The following is a 24,693-nucleotide window of genomic DNA, read 5'->3' as shown; positions in this document are numbered from 1 at the left end:
TCCAAAAGGCCAACTAGCCCCCAAGGCAGCAGCACAACAGTTCACAATCAACACGATTCTCCCTCCATTACACATAGCAGTTATAATCAACACCACTCTCCCTCCATCACACACAACAGTTACAATCAACATCACTCTCCCTCCATCACACACAACAGTTACAATCAACATCACTCTCCCTCCATCACACACAACAGTTACAATCAACATCACTCTCCCTCCATCACACACAACAGTTACAATCAACACCACTCTCCCTCCATCACACACAACAGTTACAATCAACATCACTCTCCCTCCATCACACACAACAGTTACAATCAACATCACTCTCCCTCCATCACACACAACAGTTACAATCAACATCACTCTCCCTCCATCACACACAACAGTTATAATCAACACCACTCTCCCTCCATCACACACAACAGTTACAATCAACATCACTCTCCCTCCATCACACACAACAGTTACAATCAACATCACTCTCCCTCCATCACACATAGCAGTTCATTGGCAACAAATGCCACTCTCCCTCCATCACACAACAGTTTACAAACATTGCCACTCTCCCCCCATCATGTACAACAATTCACAGGCATTGAAGCAACACCACTCTCCCCCCATCACACACAACAGTTCACAGGCAACAAACACCACTCTCCCCCATCACACACAACAGTTCACAGGCAACAACACCACTCTCCCCCCATCACACACAACAGTTCACAGGCAACAACACCACTCTCCCCCCATCACACACAACAGTTCACAGGCAACAACACCACTCTCCCCCATCACACACAACAGTTCACTGGCAACAAACACCACTCTCCCCCCATCACACACAACAGTTCACTGGCAACAAACACCACTCTCCCCCCATCACACACAACAGTTCACAGGCAACGCCACTCCCCCTCTATCACACACAACAGTTCACAGGCAACAACGCCACTCTCCATCACACACAATTCACAGGCAACAACGCCACTCTCCCTCCATCACACACAACAGTTCACAGGCAACAACGCCACTCCCCCTCCATCACACACAATTCACAGGCAACAACGCCACTCCCCCTCCATCACACACAACAGTTCACTGGCAACAAACACCACTCTCCCCCCATCACACACAACAGTTCACTGGCAACAAACACCACTCTCCCTCCATCACAAACAGTTCACTGGCAACAAACACCACTCTCCCCCCATCACACACAACAGTTCACTGGCAACAAACACCACTCTCCCTCCATCACACACAACAGTTCACAGGCAACAACGCCACTCTCCCTCCATCACACACAACAGTTCACTGGCAACAACGCCACTCCCCCTCCATCACACACAACAGTTCACAGGCAACAACGCCACTCCCCCTCCATCACAAACAGTTCACAGGCAACAACGCCACTCCCCCTCCATCACACACAACAGTTCACAGGCAACAAACACCACTCTCCCTCCATCACACACAATTCACAGGCAACAACGCCACTCTCCCTCCATCACACACAACAGTTCACAGGCAACAACGCCACTCTCCCTCCATCACACACAACAGTTCACTGGCAACAAACACCACTCTCCCTCCATCACACACAACAGTTCACAGGCAACAACACCACTCTCCCTCCATCACACACAACAATTCACAGGCAACACCACCACTCTCCCTCCATCACACACAATTCACAGGCAACAACACAAGTCTCCCTCCATCACACACAACAGTTCACAGGCAACAATGCCACTCTCCCTCCATCACACACAATTCACAGGCAACAACACCACCCTCCCTACATCACACACAACAGTTCACAGGCAACAATACCACTCTCCCTCCATCACACACAATTCACAGGCAACAACACCACCCTCCCTCCATCACACACAACAGTTCACAGGCAACAATGCCACTCTCCCTCCATCACACACAATTCACAGGCAACAACACCACCCTCCCTACATCACACATAATGGTTCACAGGCAACGCCACTCTCCCTCCCCACCGTCACTCACCTCTTGTCGGCCCGGTCCTTCTCTCTGTCTCTCGGCTGGTTCCTGTCCCTGTCCCCGTCCCTCTCCTGCCTGGGTCTCTCCCTCTCCCCGTCCTTCCTGGGGCGGTCCCTATCCCTGTACCCCTGGCGGTCTCCTCGCCCGCCCCCACGACCTCTGTCCCCACTGCGCCCCGAGTACGGGCGGTCATCTTGGCGGTACTTCTCCTCACGGCCCTGAGGTCCCCCTCCCCGACCTTTCTCCACGGGGTGCCGGTCATCTCGGCCGGGCTTCCCTCCCCCTCCTCCCCCCCGATGGTGGTGGTGGTGGTCGCCATCCCGCCCTGCCTTGTTGCCTCCCCCTCCCCTGGGTTTGTCGGGAGGAGGCGGGGTCTTCTCACCCTTGACCACCTTCTCCCGCTCAGCGCGGTCCCGCTCCCGGTTCTCCTTGGAGAAGCGGAGGTTCTCCCGCCCGCTGTTCTTGTTGCCCTGCTGGTCCTTCTCCAGCTCCCTCTCCCTCTCCCGGTCCAAGTTCTTCAGCAGCTGCAAGAGAGGGTCGTCGTTCCAGTTTATCATGTCTATGGTACCGACCAAGGAGGATAGTGGCAGAATGGTTAACACACTTATATCTCCCAACAGACGGGTGTAACAGCCGAGTGGTTAAAGCGTTAGACTTTCAATCTGAGCAAAGTGGCAAATGGTTAATGCACTTATCTCCCAATAAATGGGTGCAATAGCCGAGAGGTCAAAGCGTTGGACTTTCAATCTGAGGGTCCCGGTTTCGAATCTCAGTAACAGTGCCAGGTGGGTAAAGGGTGGAATTTTTTTCCAATCTCCCAGGTCAATATATGTGCAGACCCACTTGTGCCTGAACCTCCATGTGGAAACTATACACAAGCAGAAGATCAAATACGCCCATAATCTGTGTCAGCGTTCAGTGGGTTATGGAAACACTGTCCTGCATGTAGTAAGTACTAGTATGCGTCGTGTTTGACCCAAAAGTCACTTGTTTTACACCTGAGTGTCACCAGAGATGTCACCCTATTGTGTCAACATGGTCACAGAAAACTTCTCACATCAATTCTGTACACAACAGTGTATGACAATTTTAGTGTACTGTAATGAGCTGTGTTGCTGTAAGTCTCCGAAATAAGTACCATACTTCATACTTTATTTCTCTTCTCTAAATCCAGGAATGAAGGGGATATACATATGGCAAGAATCTTGGAACAATGGAGAGTAATGGTTCACAATCATAGGAAAATAGGAACGAAAGAGGTAATATCTGTATCAGTCACATGAAATATTTACCATTTTCATGTAACCCCCCTGGGGTTTCCTGAAAAAACATGACTCGCGTTTTGGTACTAAGGAGGATGGTGGCAGAATGCTTAACACCCTTATCTGCCAATACAGTATCTACAGGGGTCTGGGTTCTTTGATTCACAGTCTCACCCCTTCTCCCAGGTTTGACTGAAAAATCAAACTGAATGTCTTAAAATTCGGATGAGGAGATAAACTGAGGTCCCGTGCATGGCACTGGCTTGGTCCACTGAAAAAGAACCCAAGGCAACAAAAATGTTGCTCTCTGGCAAAATTCTGCAGAAGAAAATTAATCCTCTCTGGACACAATATCATATATACATGCATGCACTCAAGACCTGACTAGCATGTTGGGTTATGCTGCTGTCAGGCATCTCTAGACAGAAGAACTCTGGCAAACTGTTGCTGACGTACTGTGGGCTAGAAAAGACAGGCAGCAATGATGCCATGGACCTGAAGAGGCATCAAAACTAGTCTCAAATTATATCATGTAGCTTACAGCCCATCTGACTGCACAGAGGACCATTTCAGGGACAGTCACTCATCAGTTCATGGGGGACTGCCGTTGGAGGGACATGGTGGCAGTCTACACTCAGGGGGAGACGCTCACTTAGTCTGGCTCTGTGACTAAGCCATTATTGTCGTTAGTAGGTGGTGTCCTAAGTATGTTAAATCAGAATACATGTAAGCACTGCCGAACACCACCGAAGTGACTCAGCAGCAGTGCAACGTCTCCTCAGGTGTGTGGCCTCCTGGCGACCTAACATAATGGCTCCCTGTGGACTACCGGTACTAGGACTGTGAGAGACGAACCTGGGTATGGCCGTGTATAGGGGCCTCGGAATGAGCGACATGGGAGTAATGCCACTGAAACGGTGCAGATGATGGAGCAGCAAAAAAAAGAAAAAAAAGAAAAAGGAAACAGATAAGAGGACCCAAAAAAATGTCAGAAAAGTAAATTTAAACAACATAACAGAGTCTCAATTCACCTGTGTTTCACTTTGTCCATGCAACATTTAGATCCAAATAAAAAAACACAAAATGAAAATGCTGAAAATAACATTTAAAAAAGACACAAAACAATTCACACAAGCTTTTTCAGTCCATGTAAAATTTTAAAACCAATTAAAAACATGGATTTCCTTCAAGCTCTACCCCCACAGTCCCAAAGTCAGGACACTTGTCAAACCCATCAACTGACATCCTCCCCATATCCACCTCCCGCCCCCTCCCCACACGCCCCCTTCCTCCCTCCACCTCATCAACTGACATCCTCCCCATATCCACCTCCCGCCCCCTCCCCACACGCCCCCTTCCTCCCTCCACCTCATCAACTGACATCCTCCCCATATCCACCTCCTGCCCCCTCCCCACACGCCCCCTTCCTCCACCTCATCAACTGACATCCTCCCCATATCCACCTCCCGCCCCCTCCCCACACACCCCCTTCCTCCCTCCACCCCTCCACCTCATCAACTGACATCCTCCCCATATCCACCTCCCGCCCCCTCCCCACACACCCCCCTCCTCCCTCCACCTGTTCACCCCATCAACATCCTCCCCACACCTACCCCCCCTTTCCTTCACCTCATCAATTAACATCCTCCCCACACCTCCCTCCCCCCCTTTCCCTCACCTCATCAATTAACATCCTCCCCACACCTACCCCCTTTCCTTCACCCCATCAATTAACATCCTCCCCACACCTCCCTCCCCCCCTTTCCTTCACCTCATCAATTAACATCCTCCCCACACCTCCCTCCCCCCCTTTCCCTCACCTCATCAATTAACATCCTCCCCACACCCCCCTCCCCCCCTTTCCTTCACCTCATCAATTAACATCCTCCCCACACCTCCCTCCCCCCCCTTTCCCTTACCTCATCAATTAACATCCTCCCCACACCTCCCCCCCCTTTCCCTCACCTCATCAATTAACATCCTCCCCACACCTACCCCCTTTCCTTCACCTCATCAATTAACATCCTCCCCACACCTCCCTCCCCCTCTTTCCTTCACCTCATCAATTAACATCCTCCCCACACCTCCCTCCCCCCCTTTCCTTCACCTCATCAATTAACATCCTCCCCACTCCTCCCTCCCCCTCTTTCCTTCACCTCATCAATTAACATCCTCCCCACACCTCCCTCCCCCCCTTTCCTTCACCTCATCAATTAACATCCTCCCCACACCTCCCTCCCCCCTTTCCCTCACCTCATCAATTAACATCCTCCCCACACCTCCCTCCCCCCTTTCCTTCACCTCATCAATTAACATCCTCCCCACACCTCCCCCCTTTCCTTCACCTCATCAATTAACATCCTCCCCAAACCTACCCCCTTTCCTTCACCTCATCAATTAACATCCTCCCCACACCTACCCCCTTTCCCTTACCTCATCAATTAACATCCTCCCCACACCTCCCTAACCTCCCTCCCCCCCTTTCCCTCACCTCATCAATTAACATCCTCCCCACACCTCCCTCCACCCCTTTCCCTCACCTCATCAATTAACATCCTCCCCACACCTACCCCCTTTCCTTCACCTCATCAACTAACATCACCACACACCTTCTGCCCCCCCACTTCTCCAACCACCCCCTCACTTCATCAGCTAACATCCCTCCACACATTGTGGAGTGATGGCCTAGAGGTAACGCGTCCGCCTAGGAAGCGAGAGAATCTGAGCACGCTGGATCAAATCACGGCTCAGCTGCCAATATTTCCTCCACTTCCACTAGACCTTCAGGGTGGTCTGGACGCTAGTCATTCGGATGAGACGATAAACCCAGGTCCTGTGTGCAACATGCACTTACCGCACGTAAAAGAACCCATGGCAACAAAAAGGGATGTTCCTGGCAAAATTCTGCAGAAAAATCCACTTCATTAGGAAAAACAAATAAAACTGCACGCAGGAAAAAATACAAAAAAAATGGGTGGCGCTGTAGTATAGCGACGCACTTTCCCTGTGGGAGAGCAGCCTGAATTTCACACAGAGACATCTGTTGTGATAAAAAGAAATACAAATACAAATACCTCCTGCCCCCTCCCCACATGCACACCTTCCCCTCCACCCCCTCACCTCATCAACTAACATCCTGCCACACGTACTGCCCCACTCCCCAACCCCCTCCACCACCCCAACACACATGGACACACGTCAAACCCATCAACTAACACCCACAAAAACCTCCTCCCCTACCCCCATCCAACCCCCTCACCTTCACCGGCTGCTGATGCTGTAGCGGGTCCTCGCGCTCCCCCCTCTCCCTCTCTCGCCGGTCCCTGTCCCGATCCCGATCCTTCTCCCCGCGGGACATGGGGGGACCCTCAGAGTCCCAGTGGCGCCCTCCTCCTCGCTCCCTGTCCCGGTCACGCATCCTGTCTCTGTTCCTGTCTCCCCGGACATCCCGGTCCCGGTCTCTGTCGTGGCCCCCTCCGTCGCCCCCCCTGTCGCGGTTGTGGTTGTCCTTGGGGGGCCGCCGGCGGTCCTCATCCTTGTTCCGGCGCCGCTCAATCTCCTTGCGCTTGCGGTCATCCTTCATTTTCTGTCATCAGCACGCATTTAGAATTTTTCAGACTGAAAAAAAAGTTTTATTCTATGTTAAACAACAAGCTGTTTACTCATAACAGTGAGACAATGGCATACAATTCCAACAACTTACTGCTTAGAGCATCCCATCAACCTGCCTGTATGGTTTCTTGCTTAACAGGGGGGGATGGACACATGTTCATGCATTATACTGTGTCCTTTCTACTGTCAAAGTGTTACTGATGCATGTTCATCCATTATATTGTGTCCTTACTGTGTCCAAAGTGTTGGGTACGCATGTGCATGTGTTATATTGAGTCATTTCTGTTTCCAAAGTGTCAGGGAAATGTTCACGTGTTATATTGCAACCTTTCTATTTCCAAAGTGTCGAGTATACATGTTCATGTGTTATACTGCACCCTTTCTGTTTCCAAAGTGTCAGGGAAATGTTCACGTGTTATATTGCAACCTTTCTGTTTCCAAAGTGTCGAGTATACATGTTCATGTGTTATACTGCACCCTTTCTGTTTCCAAAGTGTCAGGGAAATGTTCACGTGTTATATTGCAACCTTTCTGTTTCCAAAGTGTCAAGAACAAATTCATGTGTTACATTGCGTTTTTTCTATTTTCAAAACTTTGGCGACACTTTCATGCATTTTACCGAGTCCTTTCTATTTCCAAAGCACCAGGGACGCATGTTCACGTGTTATATTGCATCCTTTGTATTTCCAGAGAGTCTGGGACACCTGTTAATGCTTTATATTGCCTCCTCCTCCTCTCTGTTTCCAAAGATGTCGGTTTCACGTTCATGCATTATCAGACGTCCTGCTTTGTGACCCCTGCAGACCAAGCCACCCCCACACCACACCCCCTCTTCCCTCGCACTTGCTTCAGAACGGCTCATGTCCTCCTACCTGGAAAGTCATTCTGCGCTCCTCCTTCCGCTTCTTCAAGAAGTCCAGCAGTGGCGTCTGCATTCTGGCTCCGCTGCTGGCTGAAAACCACACAGGTGACAAACGGTTCTCATTTCGTAGTTGTCAACTATAAAATATTTCAACTACTACTACTACAACTACTACTAATTATAATAAAACAACAACAATGGAAACACAGAATATGAACTTTGACAGAAGTAGTCACACTGATGTAATAAGAGTCATTCAAAGCTAAAAATTGCCAACAAGTATCTCACACATCCTTGGCGCAAAAAGACTACAATAATAATAATACTGTATCGATAATCAAGTCCAGAAAAAGACTAAAAACATAAAAGGCTTTCTTGAAAAAACAAAACAAAAAACAAACACAGGTGAATGGACAAGCAAGGCAAACACAACAACAACATAAAAAATTTAAAAAATTTAAAAAAAACGAGGAAGAGACAACAGACAGATTCTAAAAGAAAAGGCCAGAAACAAAGAGAGTGCTCAATGGAAAAGATGAAATTTCAAACGCGGAATTCACAGGTGGGAGGATACTGTTAATACTGAAAAAGCGCCCAGCATCCCCACGGTAGGGTGAAGGGCCAGTCTGGGGAGAGGGTGGAGAGGGGTGGGGATGGAGGAATACCATCCTTGCCTTGTATGATTGTTTCAAGACCTGGACCTGGAGATGCCAACCCCTGTCAAGTGTTTGTAGGAACAATCAGGAAATTTGGTAGGAACATTTTGAATTTGGTTGGAATGCTCGGACTCGACATCAGCAAACGTACATTTTATAAACAAGGCATACAAAACCAGCCACCATGGCGAAGGGGTTAGCGTCGCGGACTGACGGCTGGGAGGACACGGGTTCGAATCCCAACGGAGGTGGGTTTTCAGCCCGTGGTCGGCTCCTAACCAGAGTCGAGTGTGCCGTGGGCTTAAATGGGGAGACTGGGACCACACAGCTGAGTGTCATCCACTTCAAGGATGTGTCTTTGGGTGTGTTGCTCTAATTACATGACCAACACTGCAAGTGTCTGTATCTCTCAGGCCTGGTTAACGCCAGGATATCATTATGACAGGAAGCGTAGAGTACAACCTTGTCACGCAGTCCCAAACCAAAATGGACCTCCATAGCAACATCGTCATCATCATCGTCATCCTCCTCCTCCTTCATCATCATCAATATAAACAAAACAGTCTCAAAGTCTGTGGCCTTTCATGCCCTGCTCTCATGGTGACCTCAGTTTCGATGCCCCTCCACTTCTGTGCTTGGGGTGAGTCCTGTCAATGTCTTCAGTGTCGGAAGATTCATGGGGGGCTGTTGTTTGAGGGACGTGGTGGTGGTCTCCACTCTGGGAGGGACACTCACTCAGTCTGGCTCCGCGACTAAGCTATTATTGTCATTAGTAGGCTTAGTAGGTGGTGTTCTAAGGACGTTAAATCAGAACAGGCACCACTGAACACCACCGAAGTGACTCAGCAGCAGTGCAGGGTCTCCTCTGGTGTGTGGCCTCCTGGTGACCTAATATCGATGGTTCCCTGCAGACTGCTGACAATGGAACTGTGATGAACGAACCCTGGTGTGGTCGTGTATGGGGGAATCTAAATGAGCGGCGTGGGAGTAATGCCACTGAAACGGTGCAGATGATGGGGCAGCAAAAAAAAAAAAAAAAAAAAAAGAAAAAAGGCATACACACACTCGATTTAGCCAAGTTCTCTCTTGTTTGGGCAAAGCTGACTTTTACACTCAATGCTGTTTCAATGTAAACACGTACGCCATTAGCTGAGCATCATCACGTGAGACCAAGGTTAGTTGTGACTGCCCTGGGCTTGTGATCAATAGGTCTAAAGCTTCTGGCTTATGTTTCGACAGGAAAGCTTGTCACCATGCTATGTAGTCAAAAATGAACTTGTCGGAACAATTTTGACGTTGGCGCAACATCGGAACAAACTGCCATCGAGCATAAGAAAATTGACGAAATCGTGACAGCTGGCATCTCTGAAGACACTACATGCTCATACAATATCCCGGCTGACCACAACACTAATTCCCCTTTCTTTGACTGCTCCGATAATGTACCCATCCTCCAGCTGGTAATTTTTGTTTTTTGAAGCACAAACTGCATCCTGGCGTTGGTTCTGTCATTCCTTTCCCCTTTTGTTCCATCAATTACTCTACTCTTTTCCCTGTTCTCCAATAACCAGGGCCTCTGATCAGTTCAAAATCTTTGGAGTCCTAGGGACGCTCTCACCATTACTCAACTAGTTTTATCATCATTTGCTTTTTTCTTTTCCCACTCTACTATAACCAGGGCCTCTGATCAGTTAAAAATCTTGGGGGATTCCAGGTACTCTCTAACCATTATTCTATTACCATTAATCATTCTACTCTTTCCCCGTTCTCCTGTAACCAGGGTTTCTGATCAGTTAAAAATCTTGGGGGATTCCAGGTACTCTCTAACCATTATTCTATTAGTATTACCATCATTCAGTTACCTCTTTCCCCGTTCTCCTACAACCATGGTTTCTGATCACTGTATCATTAAAAATCTTGGGGGATTCCAGGGACCATTATTCTATCACTGTTAACCCCTCTACTCTTTCCCTGTTCTTCTATAACCATGGTCTCTGATCAGTTCAAAACTGTTCTTCTATAACCATGGTCTCTGATCAGTTCAAAACTGATCTCCTATAACCAGGGCCTCTGATCAGTTCAAAATCTGATGCTGGCTGTGTAGTGGAAAGTTTCAGTTTCAGTTTCAGTAGCTCAAGGAGGCGTCACTGCGTTCGGACAAATCCATATATGCTACACCACATCTGCCAAGCAGATGCCTGACCAGCAGCGTAACCCAACCCGCTTAGTCAGGCCTTGAGGTAGTGGAAAGAAGAACAAGAATGAATGTGCAGTGTGTCCTTTGCATCTTCAAAGCATCAGGGAGGCATATTCATGTGCAACCATCAGATGCCCTGATCATGATGATGATTGTTACATAGCACCTTTCCTCGGTTACAGACCAAGCTCTAAACACTTTACCAAAACGGAATCATTTGCACAGCAGGCTGCCTAAATGGCTAGAGCTGACTGACAGATGTCTTTGGGCACTCATTGTTCATTTCCTGTGTCATTCAGTGAGATCTTAGACACGCACACACAAACGCACACACCCTCAACAGACATGTACCTTTTTTTTTTTTCAGCTCCACTATGAAGGTAGCCACACTCCATCAATGGGTGTGTGTGCATACTGAACTAACCATTATAAAGTGGGGACTGAACTAACCACTATAAAGTGGGGATTGAACTAACCACTATAAAGTGGGGATTGAACTAACCACTATAAAGTGGGGATTGAACTAACCACTATAAAGTTGAACTAACCATTCGAAAGTGAGAATTGAACTAACCACTATAAAGTGGAGACTGAACTAACCACTATAAAGTGGGAACTGAACTAACCACTCGAAAGTGGGGACTGAACTAACCACTATAAAGTGGGGATTGAACTAACCACTATAAAGTTGAACTAACCATTCGAAAGTGGGGACTGAACTAACCACTATAAAGTGGGAACTGAACTAACCACTATAAAGTGGGGATGGAACTAACCACTATAAAGTGGGGACTGAACTAACCATTAAAGTGGGGACTGAACTAACCACTATAAAGTGGGAACTGAACTAACCACTATAAAGTGGGGATGGAACTAACCACTATAAAGTGGGGACTGAACTAACCATTAAAGTGGGGACTGAACTAACCACTATAAAGTGGGGACTGAACTAACCACTATGAAGTGGAGACTGAACTAACCACTATAAAGTGGGGACTGAACTAACCACTATAAAGTGGGACTATAAAGTGGGGATGGAACTAACCACTATAAAGTGGGAATTGAACTAACCACTATAAAGTGGGAATTGAACTAACCACTATAAAGTGGGAATTGAACTAACCACTATAAAGTGGGGACTGAACTAACCACTATAAAGTGGGGACTGAACTAACCACTATAAAGTGGGGACTGAACTAACCACTATAAAGTGGGGATTGAACTAACCACTATAAAGTGGGGACTGAACTAACCACTATAAAGTGGGGACTGAACTAACCACTATAAAGTGGGGACTGAACTAACCACTATAAAGTGGGGACTGAACTAACCACTATAAAGTGGGGACTGAACTAACCACTCAAAAGTGGGGACTGAACTAACCACTATAAAGTGGGGACTGAAGTGACCACTATAAAGTGGGGACTGAAGTGACCACTATAAAGTGGGGACTGAACTAACCACTCGAAAGTGGGGACTGAACTAACCACTCGAAAGTGGGGACTGAACTAACCACTATAAAGTGGGGACTGAACTAACCACTCGAAAGTGGGGACTGAACTAACCACTATAAAGTGGGGACTGAAGTAACCACTATAAAGTGGGGACTGAACTAACCACTATAAAGTGGGGACTGAACTAACCACTATAAAGTGGGGACTGAAGTGACCACTATAAAGTGGGGACTGAACTAACCACTCGAAAGTGGGGACTGAACTTATGAAATTTTCGCAAGAATCCAGTGCTGTAAGCACTCAACCACCACTCAGTTTTGCACAAGCCACACCCTGACCTTTGTTCTGCCGTTCCTTCTCCTCCAGCTCCTCCAGATAGGTTTCCAAGGACACCTGAGGCTCTGCCTCTGGGTTCTCCAGGGACTCCAGGAAGCGTTTGTAGTCACTGTCTGCAAGGGGAACACACACACACACACACACACACACACACACACAACACATACACACACTCTCTCACACACACAGACACGTTCTCACACACACACACACACACACTCACACACACACACACACACAGAAAATGGCAGATTAACTTGCACACTCGACAAACATATTACTGACACTTACTTTTCAGTGCAATGGTGTAACATTGAAAATAAAAACATTTTTTATATACAGATTGTATCATGGTCTGTTTCCAGGTATAACCCAGGACAGATTTAATTTCAGGCAAACAGGAAACATCTGGTGGAATAGAGCATGTGAGAGAGCAAAATATTAGAAGCACAAGTTTCGAAATAAGGTGACGCTTTGCACAAATTAATACTTGCTATAGATAGTTGTGAAACAGACTTTCGCTTTCAGGAAATAAAATCCTAAAGAACAGAGAAGAATCAAATATGAGCTAAATGACACAAAGATCAAGACCTTACACAAAGTCACTGTATCAATGCCCTCATCACACTCAAGATGCGACAGAATGCATCACCAGCCTGAGGGCCTGGATGGAATCTTCTCTTGCACTGGTACACACACACACACACATACACCCACACACACAAACATGCACACACACACATACTCACATACACGTACACACCTCCCCTTTCTTAGCCTTATCACTTTAGATTTTCATTTTGTGCAGACACACTAAACTAAAGAAGACCAAACACACACACACACACACATTACATACCCAATGTATATCAATCATTAATGCTACCATGCACAAACCTACCTTGTTCAATGGTGCCTTTCTTGGAGTCAGCTCTCTTTGTCTTCTTTTTGGGAACTTTCTGGAAAGTGGCAAACTCCACCACTGCTGGGTAATCATTCCCTGAATGCAATGAACAAATTAAATAAATTTATCAGTTAGTCTGAAAATAAGATCAGCATTAACATCACAATAAAGGTATTAAAAAAAGAAAAGAAAAAAAAGGTACCTTACTTGCCTTGTAGATGGGTATTATAGATGGTTATGTCTATAAGCATCCGAACAGCAGAGGAGACAACTGCCATCTCAACTATCTGGGCAAGAATCTTACCATAGTGGAGAATGTCTTCCCCAAGTCACATCCCCACTCTCTTGGCTGAAAGGGCTTAAGGACATTCAGTGTTGAGATGGTCCCCAAAGGCCAGGTGGGAGCCAGTGCAAACTTGCCTCCTACTCCTAATTTGCGAGCCATTGCCCTTCACAAAAGACTACTCTGTGAATGACTTCCCACTGCAGTGGAGGAACCATTGATCATACAGCTCTCACACTGCTGTTGACCCAATGCAGGCAGGAATATGAATGCTAAGCAGTACTCGCACACAATGACAAGAGGCCAATTTCTTAGCATTTCAACTCTTGGGTCCTTTACGCTACAAGTAAAACACAGCATAGAGATAAAGATATAAATCAGCACAAAACACAGCACATACAAATCAGCACAGAGACAATGAAGGAACATTCTGCTGATGTGATGATCAGTGACATTTACTTATACTTTTCCGTTGCCACTGAAACACAAATTGACAGGTAAATTATACTTGAAGTTGGATGAACATATGAATTTTCCAGTATTTCAGTTGTTTTTTTTCTTCTAACTTTCTTGTTGAATGGGCCTGTGTGATCTACTGACAGCATAGCTGACAAAATCTTGTCAATTTCCTTCATCACTGTTGTCATCACCCTCCTCCCTGACACCTTAAGTGCAGTATCGCATACTACTTTTCATGGTCATTCATTGAAAATTATTCACAGGTAGACAACATCCGGGGGGTGGACAGGCTTGACGCTCGGTGACGCCCTGAGGAAATCAGAAAACCGTGAAGAGTGGAGAGGGGTGGTGGCCAGGTCAGCAGCGGTGCCCCAACGGTCTGAACCCAGACTACGGGAGAGGTGAAGGTGAAGGTGAAGGTGAAGATTTGCTACAACAGCAATAAAAATTACCATACAGTAAATGGCAATCATGTCTTTGCATTTACATCAACAATGGACAGGTCAAACTCATCAAACAAGTTCCAGGTTGCTCAGCTGAAAACACACAAAGTGTATGAAATACAAAAAGTAAACAAAACCATGGATATTTTACCTTTTGCATCAACAAAGACGTAGCCATCGAACTTGTCCCGGAAAGAGAAAACATCCTCAGAATTCTGGAAATTGATGTATGCTCGGGTGAAAGCATTAGGTCCAAGACTGCAACACAAGAACAAAAGGAGAAAGTACAGTATATCATTACGGATGAGGAGATTTAATACCTAGTTCGGTATTAACGTTTAAGAAAATATTCTGATGATAATGATGGGTATTTATATTGCGCAATACCTCCTTGGAGGTTCAGAGCGCTTACAGCTGATACCAATATAGGGGAAAACTGATACAAAAATAAACAACACAGAGCACAGTAATCAAGCATTACAAGAAAGACACTTGGAATGTGTCAGTGACAAAGCATGCACACACACACACACACACACACACACACAACCTTCCATCATATTAACGTACCCGTTTTTGTGATTTTAGTTTTAACTTTTTCAAAAGGTACCGCAGATCGAATTTGGGTTGAAGGTTTAGAGTTCATCTACAGTACTGTATCACTGTGTATGTGTGACTAAAATTACAACACATAGTTGTTGCTTTTTTGAAGTTATAAGGGACAGTTGAAGCCTGATATGTCAATGACTCAATATCAAACACAAGCTGTGAGGCAAAACTGACACTCAGATTTGGCTTATTTTCCACCACAACTGAGCATGCAAAGGTACTGTCTGATTTATTGATAAAAAACAAACAAACAACTAATGTCAATAATTCTAATAAATGAGTGTCAAACATGTACATGTCCGGCTGGTCCGTTTGTTAGTATGTGTTCAAACAGGTCTTTGGTACCTCATGTCTGCACGGACAAAGTAGAAGAAATCATAATTAGGGAGAGGAGACACCTGCTCCAAGAACTGCTCTGGAGTCAAAGTGGGTGGCAAACGGCGTATGACAATCTGGAACACAACAAAAGAAAACTGATACTACATTACCAGTATAATTTCTGTAAACCAAAATAATCAAAATTTGCACCTTGTTTTGTCTCCACACTTTAACAGTAAAAGTACTTCTACTGCTTAACACTGCTGCAACATCACTGATTTTTCAGGTCAATGAAGTCACTAAAAATTACAGGTATCAACAGACTTTTGTTTCATGTGGAGAAGCTTTCTTTCTGTTCTTTGCCACAGAAGGTGAGGGTACAAAACAAAAGGTTATTGCTGACTATATTGAGTTCAGTTCAGTTTAAGTTTCAAGAAGGCATCAAAGCATGCAGACCAATCCATATCCCTGCACCACATGCTTTAAAACTTTTTTTTTTTTAAGAGAAAAGGGAGCAGATGCCTGACCTACAGGCTACAAACTCAATGTGCTGATCAGAGCTTTGAGAGCCTTCCAGTTCCAGTGTTTCACAGACTTGTGCACACTGCACACATGTATTTCAGCATCAGCCTAAAATAAAATATGATAAACAAATCAAACAGACAAGAAAACGAATTAAAACATAACAAAAATGAAAGATACTGAACGTAAATGATTAAGATAATATAAGAACAAAAATGATCCAAGTTCAGCACACAAGTTGTGCACACCCACACATACATGCATGCACACTAACATAAGCAGGCACACATAATGTTTATTATGTATGTACACATATATGTATACTATATATGCATAACATAGGCCTGTCATTCAAACGCTCAGCTTATATCACAGATTGACTTCAGCTTACAGCTTGGCCAACAGCAATGTCAGAGCTGTATGATCAATGGTTTTTCCATTGCAATGGGAAATCATTTACAGCTTAGTCCTTTGTCAGTTTGTGCAGGACTATGACTCAAATGCAGCCTTGGGGGCTAGCTGGCTTTTGAGAACCATCGCAATGCCTACTGAGTACTGTCCTAAAACCCTCTTGGCCGAGAGAGTGGGGATGTAATGTTGGCAAAACTCTCACTACAGTCAAATTCTAGCCCAGATAATCAGAACAGCAGTTGCTTCCTCTGCTGTTCTGATGGTCATAGTCGGACAAGACTATCACACAGAGATCTATACACTATCCCCCCCCCCCCCCCCCATACCCCCCCCCCCCCCCCCACACACATGCTGTTAAACATACACATGTATATAATTTATAATGCATTATGCACCAATTTGCAGTCCCACGGCAGTCTGATTCTGAGAGATGGCTCTCGCTCTGCCCTTCAGGTTAGACTTTATCATTAGTGTTATAAATACCCCTTCCCTCCATCATTGTTTGTTTGCAGTGGCTATTCCACAAACAGTTAACTTCTGGAAAATGCTATTCCCACAACTGCTCTCTAAGTCAATCACAGACTGTGTTTCTGTTAGCCCATCTCAGCTCTAGCCGGAATTTGTGTTATGAACAAGACAAAGCATCATTAAGGCGGAGCTCATTGAAGGAGTCAGTTTTACACACACACACACACACACACACACACACAGAGAGAGAGAGAGAGAGAGAGAGACTGACAGAGCCAGTTTTACCAGCTACATCAAATTTCACACTGCCTCAAAAGCTTTTTGTGTAGCAACATATGTCAAACATTAAACTATGCATCATGATTACCCTAGCCCCCGGAATAACTGGACTATCAAGACCATAACATCCCATACTGCAAATTTTCCATCAGTGCACCTCAGTCCAAACAAACTCCTCGTCTGATCCCACTGTATGACATGGCAGACTGGGAAAGCATCAAGGCAGTGATGAAGAAACTATACCCAGTGATAGTGAGTGAGAAAGACCAGCTCACTACAGATCAGCTATGGATGAGGTTCAAGTTTATCAAGAGACGAGATACAGTCCACAAAAGCATGAAGAAACGAGGCACTGAAGAGCTGAGAAAAGAATCGCAGCACCTGTGCCGTCTGATCCAACGCAAGATCCGTCAATCGTACTGGGAGTACATCAGCAAGGCCATCACTGAGGGCCCTGAGTCAGCAGAAGGATCCCACTCTCTCAAGCGATTCTGGACCTTCATCAAGCACCAGCGCTCCTCCAAATCTGGCATCTCCCCACTGAAGGTCAATGGACAGCTCATTACAGACCCAAAAGCCCAAGCGCAAGCCCTGATCAACCAGTTCCAATCGGTCTTCAGTGACAGTAGAGACTACAGCGATGAAGAGGTTGGAACCAAGTGCCACATGTCTGATGTTACTCTCACCTCTACTCTGACAGATCTTCACATTACAAAAGAAGGCATCAAGAAGATACTGCTTGGGTTAAACCCATACAAGGCAGCCGGACCTGACAACATCAATCCACGAGTGCTGAGAGAGCTCGCTCCTGACATCACACCAATCTTGACCATCATCTATCAGTTATCTCTTGACACAGGCGATGTACCATCTGACTGGAGAGTCGCTAATGTAGCACCCATCTTCAAGAAGTGACAGCACTACGACCCAGCTAACTGCAGGCCAGTATCTCTGAAGAGAATCCCTTGTAAAATTCTTGAGCATGTCATCGTCATCAGCCTCATGAACCACCTTGACAGCAATAAAATCCTGTTCCTGAACAGCATGGTTTTCACAAAGCAAGATGCTGGACTTTACTGACGAGCTATTCACCGCCATGGAACAGGGAAACCAAGCCGAAGTGATCATAATGGATTTTGCCATGGCGTTCGACCGTGTTAACCAGTCTCCTCCTCCATAAACTCCACCACATGGAGTACAAGGCAAGATCAACAAATGGATCAGGGCTTCCCTGCATGAGTGACAACAAACAGTCATAGTCAATGGAGCCTCCTCAGAGCACGCCAAGGTGAGATCAGGAGTCCCGCAAGGATCGCTTTTAGGCCCAGTGCTGTTTCTAGTATATGTAAACAATCTCCCAGAGCAGCTCACCTCCTTGACACGTCTCTTTGTTGATGATACTGCTGTTTATGGCCTCTCTGCTAGTGACCATGATCAATGCCAGCTCCAAGATCTCCACCGTCTTGAGCAGTGGCAGCAGAGCTGGGACATGGCCTTCCACCCAGGAAAGTGTACCACCCCCCCTGTTACCTGCAAGAGAACCATCACCAAGAATCTATTTCGGCTCCATGGTCACACTTTGGCAACCGTCACCTCTGCCACGTACCTTGGCGTCACCATCTGCCAAGACCTCAGCTGGGACCTACATATCAACAACATCTGTGCCAAAGCCAACAAGACCCTGGGCATCTTGCAACGCAATTTGAAAGTGAACGCCACCCATCTGAAGGAGACTACAAGACCTTTGTGTGGCCCATACTTGAGTACACCTGCTCAGTACATTGACAACATTGAGGCAGTCCAGAGGAGAAGTCTGGTTTGTGACCAACAGGTACAACAACACATCCAACGTGTCTGCCATCATTGAGACTCCAGTGGCCCTTTCTCCAGCACCGCAGAAAGGTCGCTAGGCTAGTTATGCTGCATAAAATCCTCAACAATGAGGCAATTGTGAATAGAAGCAAGCTGGTCCCTGCCCCTGCCAGACTGAGAAGAGGATACCTACAGCAGCTGAGCTGCATCCAGTGTAGGACCCCATACAGAGGATCCTCCTTTCTGCCTAGAACCATCGCAGACTGGAATGCGCTGCCCAAAACAGCAGTGGCAACCGACACCATTGACACCTTCTACTCAAGAGTGCCCCAAGAAAACTGAAAACCACAAATGTAGTAGTTAGAATACTACTAGGTAGGATTAGGCATCCAAATACCCCTCACTCTTTAGAACATTTTGATTTTTTAATTTATTTTGGGGTCCAGCCCTCCCTTCTGTGTGGGTGAAGAGTGAAAAGTAAAAGTCTACTGAAAAAACCCACAGAGAGTAGGTGTAGTGTCAACTTTTTTTTTCTCCAGTTCTTTATCTTTTCTATATGACAGCATCTCTATCTCCAAGCAACCCTCCAGTCGCAGCAGAGTAATCCACATGATGATTGTGGCCGTCAACTGGATGATGAACTGTCAAAAGGGAGAGTGGAGATTTAACGACTCCAGTGACCCAGAACAGATATTTCCATCTGCTCCATTTTTTAACTGGATAGTGTGTTCATTTTCCTTTCACAGTTTCAGTAAAATACAGAGTGGTCAACGACTAGAGTGCCACAACTAGAGGGATGTGTGGAGATAGAGATGCTGTCATATAATGATATACTGATATAGAAATGATTAAGAACTAGACATGGAGCAGAACCAACTAAGTGAGGCCACTGTCACCGCAGGCTCCTTCAGCACATTTTCATCATCATCATCATCATCATCCGTAGAGTGTCCACAATCATCAAGTTGATTATTCTGAGAAATTGTCATAACTGGATAGTGACTGACCAGATCACCATCTGAGCCTGTGACCAGCAACCACCCCCCCCCCCCCCCCCCCCCCCGCCCCCCTCCTCTTTTTTTTTTTGTTTGTTTGTTTTTCTCTTGCTTCTGGAAGTGGGGTCTGGACCCTTCTGGCCGAACCGGGGGTTTTGATGGTCTTTACCCACGGTAGACAGTTTCCTTTAGGTCTTTCTTTGACTATTTTTTCTGATAGGTACATGCGTCCTCCCAGTTCCGTCGCGTCTATATCACCAGAAATGGCGTCTGCGACGTACACCACCAGATCCAGACCCAGAAAATGCTAGATTTATTGTTTACTTTTAGTATCAGTTATGGAGACTAAGTGAAAGTGAAACAAAATTCTAAAATTATCGTTTACCTTAGTTGGTGGATGGTCCTTCCTCCTGTCATCTGATTGCTTTTTATCTTCTCGCTTAGAACTTTTGTCGACCTTTTCTTGGGTCATCTTTAGTATCGATTCTTGCGAGCTTTGATAACAAGAAAGCAAATGGTTCTCGGTCTAACGTGCAATCTTCGTCTGCCGGATGTTGTTTCTCGTGTTTTCCGCACTCGATGAAAATTTGTTGTGAAGATTATGTATGAATTAATGAATTGATGCGTATTGCAATGTTAAGCCATTTCTGTTTGTTGCAATTTTCGTGTTATTTATTGATATTTTTCGACATGTGTGTTATGCTTATCGGCTGCATGATTATTTACTTCGAATCTACTACATGCGAACTTCCTGTCACCTTGGTAGAGGAAAAGCGAACAACCAAGATGTGGTACGAGATCATACCAAGCGCGGGCCTCGTTTTTACATTTTTGGCCCTACCTACTGGCTTTAACTTCGTCATGAACAAGTTATTTCACAATGGGAAGGTTAGAAAACAAGTTTTAGAATGACATGATGTGGCAGTGCGTGTGTATTCTTTGACACTGTAATGGAAAGAAATAATACAGATCAATGTTGTAAACTTGTATACATGTGTCGCTGCAGTGTGTACGCTCATGAGGTTTCCTTCACACTGTGCTGGACGTATGGTACGCACTCACATGATTTAAGCCTATGCAGCAACACGTATACGTGCATATTGTGTACATTTCATGTAGATATAGTGCCACTTTGTTCCATGTTCACGTATCACACACACACACACACACACACACACAGAGTCACACACACACACACACACACACACACACACACACACACAGAAAAAATGTGGCTGTTCAATTTGAGTCCAGACTTCTCAAAGCTCACAGCCCATCTTAATGTTCTAAAAGTGAAATATATAGTGCTTGACATTCTGCTATTGTTGGAATATGAGTTACTTCCTCCCCCCTCCTGCCCCTCCACACAAGCATAATACATACACACAGACTGACCTTATTACCTTTATAAACCATGTCATTAAATGTGGGTGTTGATCTTAAACCGGGAAAAATATTAATTCATAATTTGATACTATTAACACTTCTTGCAAGTTACACCCGTTACAGAAATTTCTACCAACACTAACCACAAAGAGGACAGAAAAAAAAGAGAACAACAAAATGGTGTTGGGTTGATGAGAAAGGGAAAATAGACCGCAAAGAACATGGGCTGTGGAAAGATCAGTTTTGATAGGCATTTGATTTAAACAGTTTTACGTTGTAAATTATGTGGTAATATACAATTTTGTACAGAACAAGGTCCTTGTGGAAATGTATCTGTCAGGCAGGAAATGAAGGAAGAAGATTTGCTGGGCAACTGAGATTCATGAAGTGCTCACGGGGAACTGTTAAGATGGAAGAGTTAGCACTAGCAAAGGAACTTTGGATGTCATCATCAGTGATCAGGGTTTCTCATAATGCATAATGTAAGTGTCCCTGACACTGGAAATGGAAACGACACACTGGATGATCATCAAGTGAATCAATGGAATGTTCTAGAAATTTCTATAACACAGAACAAACACATTCATGACAAAAAATGAAAATCATGTTCTGAAGCTCGAGTCTGATGACTGATGAAAGGATTATCAGCTACAAAAAAAAAGAGTTGTTTCCCTATATAGTTTATGTTTCTCACTTGGCCCAGAAATGTGAAAATTGATGGCGAGAACAGTAGAACTGGAACTTGGAAGGCATGTTTCTAGTCTACCTTTGTATACATCTGTGAAGCAATGCAGATGTAATTAGAATGTGCAGCACAGAGCTAAAGTGACCTTCTGAAGGTAGTCTGGGACACCCCGAATTACTGTGAAACTTAATAAAAGTCTGTGAGACCCCCTGGAAGACTCTCTGAGACCTTCAAGACTGTTTACTTATATTGTAGTTATAAATAAAATATTTATATGATGATAGTGTGCACCCCTGGATTAACAGTATATATATACAGTGCACTCTTTTATGTATTGATAGTAATGTGCATCCTTGGACTCACAGTATAGAATGTACTCTATTTTGTAATGATAGTATTGTGCATCCGTAGACTCACAGTATAGAATGTACTTTATTATGCAACGATAATAATGTGCATCCTGGACTGAATATAGAATGAACTCTAATTATTTAATGATAGCAGTGTGCATCCCTAGACTCATAGCATCATGGACTGATGGTGATGGTGGTTGTGTGCAGCATTGTGCCCGGGACTGGCAGGCGGCTCGTTTCGATGATTACAACTTGTACCTGAGAGACTGGCGCCTCACAGGCAGCGAGTATATACCTCGGGTCAGTGTGTCAGGGGTTGTGCCACACTGTGCAAGCATCACACACCGCATCATTGTTTTGTCCTGAAACATTTATGCACTGACAAACAACACATAGGACATGGAGGGTCTTTTTTCTTTCTTTTTTTTATTCTTTCTTTTTCCTGGTGATTTGTAAGGATGCAGCAGTGCTCTTGTTGCTCTGGAGAGCCATTTAGATTTGAGACCTTGTGAATGGGCCGTATTCTACGCTTTAATATGTTCCAACATAAACTCCATAATACATCCTAGCCTAAAACAGGTTTGATAAATCATATACAAACACTTGCTGTGTTCATCAGGATTCTTTTTTAACATCAGGAGTTCTGGAAGGGGTCACATGTCAGTGAAGTTAATGGCATACAACTCTAATTCCCAGCCTTCCCACTAGGGACCACAGCACTTTTAGCACTGAACAGGACCCATTCGGAACAAACCAGATCCCAAAATACTCCCATACTGACACAATATAGATTACATCTTTCAAAAAGTTGGTACTATGACATCCTAATTTTCGGTCGTTGGTGCCAACTAGTGCACCATGCAACTTTGTGTGAGTGGTGTGCTTACGCATAAACACACAACCACACTCACTCTCACAGTGCACACACAGAGTGTGCACATGAATGCAAAGACACATTCACATGTTTTCAATGAAATAGTGAGAAAGTACGCATGTATCCCTTCTCTCTTTCCCTCTCTTTCTCAAGTAAGTATTTACCAACATTAGCATTGTTGTGTCTTATCGTTATTGTTGTCACAAGGACAGACTGGAAGACTAGGCAATGCCTAAAATCTCTATCCTTGAGTGATAAAGTTTTTAAATCTTGAATTTCTCTCCCTTTGTCTCTGTCTGTCTCTCTTGTCTCCACTTACCCTGACTACGTTTCTGCTCTATCCACACACTAGTTGGTTCATTCTGCTTGCAATCGAAGTTCTGGTGTGTTTGATTTCAGGGGTTGGAGTCCATCCCAGACCCCCCACAGTCAGAGTAGAACACCTAACTGCCAACAAACATCTATGCTGTTGCTCCACAGGACAACTGTCAAGTGCTTATTTCAGTTCACCTGCAGTCAACCACAAAGGGATCTCTGCAAGGATGAATGCTGCTGCTGCAGTATGTCAGTATCATGACTGGAGTCCTGAAAAATGGTTGTAGATGATAATTGAATGCTGGTTGGGGTTTTTCATCTGTTGTCATACAGGACAAAGAGTCAGTTGTTAATGGAAAAACTTAGTGTGTTTTGAATGATGGTTATTTCAAGTTTTCTGTAGAAGTTCGTTGTGAGTAAATGTTGAAAAATAATGTTTGGGAATAAAACAAAAAAAACAACAACAACAACCAAAAAAAAAGCTCTGAAAGTTTGTGTGTGAGGTTTCTCTCTCTCTCTCTCTGGGGCGTCAACCGTGACACGGGCCAGTGCAGACGCACTTTGCAGCGCTCCATCGTTTTTGTCTCTCGTGACGGAAACAGCCACAGTACAAGGCCAGAAGTCTGCAAGAAGTCACCTCCAGTACCATGCCATCGGTACCGCTTTCCTTCAGGGCGGTTTGTGGCTCCTTCGCGTCGGTTTTTGTATTCTTCATGACGAAGCGGGCAAGAGAGAAGGCGGCCACTCGTATCACCATGTTGAGACCGAAAACCAGGTTAGCCGGTGTCATCCTTGGCTTGACCCTCACCTACTTGTTTTGGGGCAGCCTGCTTCTTTGCTGTGGAGACGTGGAGCAGAACCCGGGACCAGGACCCAAGACGGACAGCCTGCGGCAGACCAGACTGGGTAGTGCGGGACGTGGGACTGGAGCGGACAGGACTGGCGGAACTCTGGACAGAGGACAGACGACGCCCCCTTCTCCCCAGGACCCTTCACTCGCAGATCTGATGAGTATGCTACAGACTGTAAACTGCAGGTTTGACGGCATGGACAGTAGGTTTGATGGCATGAATGACAGTATGAAAGAGCTGAAAGAACAGTACGACACCCTGTACACTGACTTAAAGAATCTGAGGGAGGAGGTGGACACTTTGAAAAAAGAAAACGTGGATCTAG

General features: G+C 45.4%; 2 protein-coding genes across 3 annotated transcripts in view; one reads left to right on the top strand and one right to left on the bottom strand.

The window, feature by feature from the left end:
- LOC143275320 (uncharacterized) overlaps nt 1–20,459 on the bottom strand; it is a 29,053-nt gene extending 8,594 nt beyond the window's left edge. For both annotated transcript variants that reach the window (XM_076579327.1, XM_076579328.1), the window contains exons 1-8: nt 20,290–20,459; nt 15,445–15,551; nt 14,642–14,748; nt 13,303–13,401; nt 12,404–12,514; nt 7,769–7,848; nt 6,544–6,870; nt 2,029–2,546 (exon numbers count right to left, since the gene is read on the bottom strand). In XM_076579327.1, the coding sequence (XP_076435442.1) occupies nt 2,029–2,546; nt 6,544–6,870; nt 7,769–7,848; nt 12,404–12,514; nt 13,303–13,401; nt 14,642–14,748; nt 15,445–15,551; nt 20,290–20,376 (1,436 nt within the window). In that variant the 5' untranslated portion in view covers nt 20,377–20,459. The remainder of the gene's footprint in view (nt 1–2,028; nt 2,547–6,543; nt 6,871–7,768; nt 7,849–12,403; nt 12,515–13,302; nt 13,402–14,641; nt 14,749–15,444; nt 15,552–20,289) is intronic.
- A 181-nt stretch (nt 20,460–20,640) lies between these two features.
- On the top strand, nt 20,641–24,003 carry LOC143275559 (uncharacterized). Its single transcript, XM_076579752.1, has 3 exons — nt 20,641–20,792; nt 22,536–22,628; nt 23,602–24,003. Exons 1-3 carry the CDS (start codon nt 20,691–20,693, stop codon nt 23,638–23,640), a joined length of 234 nt encoding a protein of 77 aa, XP_076435867.1. The 5' UTR covers nt 20,641–20,690; the 3' UTR covers nt 23,641–24,003.
- The last annotated feature ends 690 nt before the right edge of the window (nt 24,004–24,693 follow it).

Source organism: Babylonia areolata, chromosome 30 (genome assembly GCF_041734735.1).
Source record: "Babylonia areolata isolate BAREFJ2019XMU chromosome 30, ASM4173473v1, whole genome shotgun sequence".
Taxonomy (NCBI): Eukaryota; Metazoa; Mollusca; class Gastropoda; order Neogastropoda; family Buccinidae; genus Babylonia; species Babylonia areolata.
The sequence above is the reverse complement of the archived record's forward strand: the minus strand, read 5'-3'. Positions and strand labels throughout refer to the sequence as shown.